The 2,331-nt window shown below is 48.6% G+C and overlaps 1 protein-coding gene across 1 annotated transcript; it reads right to left on the bottom strand.

Annotated features, from left to right (window-relative positions):
- Positions 1-606: 606 nt before the first annotated feature.
- Positions 607-2,046, bottom strand: LOC136473846 (uncharacterized). The gene is made up of 2 exons (XM_066471491.1): positions 1,582-2,046; positions 607-1,212 (listed from the first exon to the last, which is right to left on the bottom strand). The coding sequence occupies exons 1-2, from the start codon at positions 1,786-1,788 to the stop codon at positions 784-786; spliced, it is 636 nt and encodes a 211-aa protein (XP_066327588.1). The 5' UTR covers positions 1,789-2,046; the 3' UTR covers positions 607-783.
- Positions 2,047-2,331: the final 285 nt, after the last annotated feature.

Below are 2,331 nucleotides of genomic sequence, written 5' to 3'. Positions count from 1 at the left end.
AAACGGTGAGTGTTATTGCCCTTGCTCCTACCTAGGGACCTACTCCTACCAATTTACTTATGTTTTGTCGAAAATCACATCTCCATTACTGAAAGTTGAATTTTAATGTTAAAAATTGTGAATTAGTTATGCTAGTTTGAACATCTTATGGGTCACTGTATTAATGATGAAGTTGTGCAATCCCACCCTTTTGCTGGAGCTTCGCCACTGGTTCCGCCACCGGTCAGAATGGAAAAAAGTAAGTGATGAATGGCAAGATAATGTGGCACTCTTGTTCAACAATCCCAGACTGAAGCGATCATTCACAGCAAACTCATAACATCGAGAGTTCGAGACATCGTACAGCTGACACTTCGCAATGTACTGCTTGGGGAGAACAAACTGTCTGAAACTCTGAATCTTACGAGCCAGCATACGAGAATCTAGAAATAATAATACTAGACGGGAAGCTCCCAGGCATTATTATGCTCCCGGTAAATGTTGGCGTGTCAGTTCATAATTCAAGAACCAATCCCCGTGCCGCATTAGAGCAATCCAAGGGGGTTGAGGGAGATTTTATCCCTACAAGTCAAAATCTTTCTCAATCTCTTTCAGTCTCCTCGGATCGAAGATTAACTGAACAAACCCTTAAGAAGACTAATGGAACTAGTTGCAAACAAGTTGCTAATTTCAACTTTGACGAACACATAACCTTAAGTGAAACGAATAAACAAAGTGAAACTTTATTCGCAACAAACAGCTGCTGCGCATTTTAATTTATCCTAGGATCACCACACGACTAGTTCATCTACCTGCCCTGTCCTCGGTGCTGCCGATGACAAGCGTTGGCAGATCAGCCCGGCTGACATTGGGGACGCCGGCCAGCGGCGACGGCGACGACTCGAGCACCGGCCTCCTCCCTCTAAGCTTGATGAGGGAGCCCTTGATCATGTCCCCGAGGGACTTGAAGGGGTTGCTCAGCTTCTTCTGCACCCAGAGGAGGAACGACACCTCGTTGACCTGCCACACGGCCGTCAGGACGATGACGGTGCCGAGGAGCAGGTGGGTGATCATGTTCTGCCTCTTGATCTTGTTCAGGTCCTTGGCGACGTCAGCGAGCTCCACCTCCTCCTTGCTCTGTTCGCCTTTCCTCCCTGCAGGCTGGTGGTGATCCAGGTGGGACGAGTGTGGTTCCAAGATGTCTGAATCTGTGTCTTTTTCTAGTTCACCCAACTGCCAAGAGGTAACGGTGTCAGTACGTCATTTCAGCATTTGCATCGAGAAAGGATGGAGCAAAATGTAGGGAACGAACAGCGTGCAGCAGAGCATCAGCAACGATCCTGAGGGCACGTTTAGTTCGCGAAAAATTTTGGGTTTGGCTACCGTAGCACTTTCGTTTGTATTTGGTAATTAGTGTTAAGTTCGAAAGTTTCATCTCACGATTTCCCACCTAACTGTGTAATTAATTTTTTTCGTCTATATTTAATGCTCCATGCATGCGTCAAAAATTCGATGTGATGAGAAAAAACCAAAATTTTTTGGAACTAAACGCGCCCTGGTTCCAGAGTTCCAGACACACGAGGAACACAGAAACATGCGTACCTTGGTGAGCAACGACAACAGGAGCTCCTGCTCCTCCTGCCTGGCCGTCAAGCGCTTCTCTTCTCCCTGGCCATCGCTCCTCTTCTCCTCCAGGAAGCCATGGATGGCCTCCTGCACCAGCTCCACCTTCCTCCGCCTCCTCCTTGTCTCCTCCTCCACACCGACGCCTCCATTCAGGGCGTCGTCTCTCCCGTTGGCAAGGTCCATGGCGGCGAGAACGACGACGCAGAGGAAGGGATGAGAGGCGAGGTGGCGCTCTCGACTGACCAATCAATTTTTTTTTCAAACAAACAATAGGAAGAGGTTGGAGACGCACCGCAGTACCGCACGCCTCTTTCCGATTCCACAAGTACAAAAGCAAATCCACGTCGGCGTCACGGATTCGTCGAGACCTTCTCTTCTTTTCGTCGAGACCAGTGCGGCGACCGCGATGGGATGGCCGGGATCCTGACTCCTGAGGACGAGGGGCGTGGGAGAAGCTTCCGGAAATGGCGTGGCACCTAACATGTGCATGCGCGACGCGTATTGCAGCCGTACGTTGCTTGCCTAGTTACCTGCGTGCCACATGGTATTATGGGTTTGGAGAACAGATCAGTACTAAACACGCTGTCGAGAAGACACGTGGCTTATTCTACTTGAAATGTACAATAGAGATTAATATCTTTTCCTATATATATTTAGTTGAAGTCAAAAAAAATTGACTTCTTAGAAAATGGGAAGACACTGCCGTCCGGACAGAAGCACGTATCC

The sequence above is a fragment of the Miscanthus floridulus genome, chromosome 8 (genome assembly GCF_019320115.1).
Source record: "Miscanthus floridulus cultivar M001 chromosome 8, ASM1932011v1, whole genome shotgun sequence".
NCBI classification, from domain to species: Eukaryota; Viridiplantae; Streptophyta; class Magnoliopsida; order Poales; family Poaceae; genus Miscanthus; species Miscanthus floridulus.
Note: the sequence above shows the minus strand (reverse complement) of the source record. Positions and strands in the feature narration are given on the sequence as shown.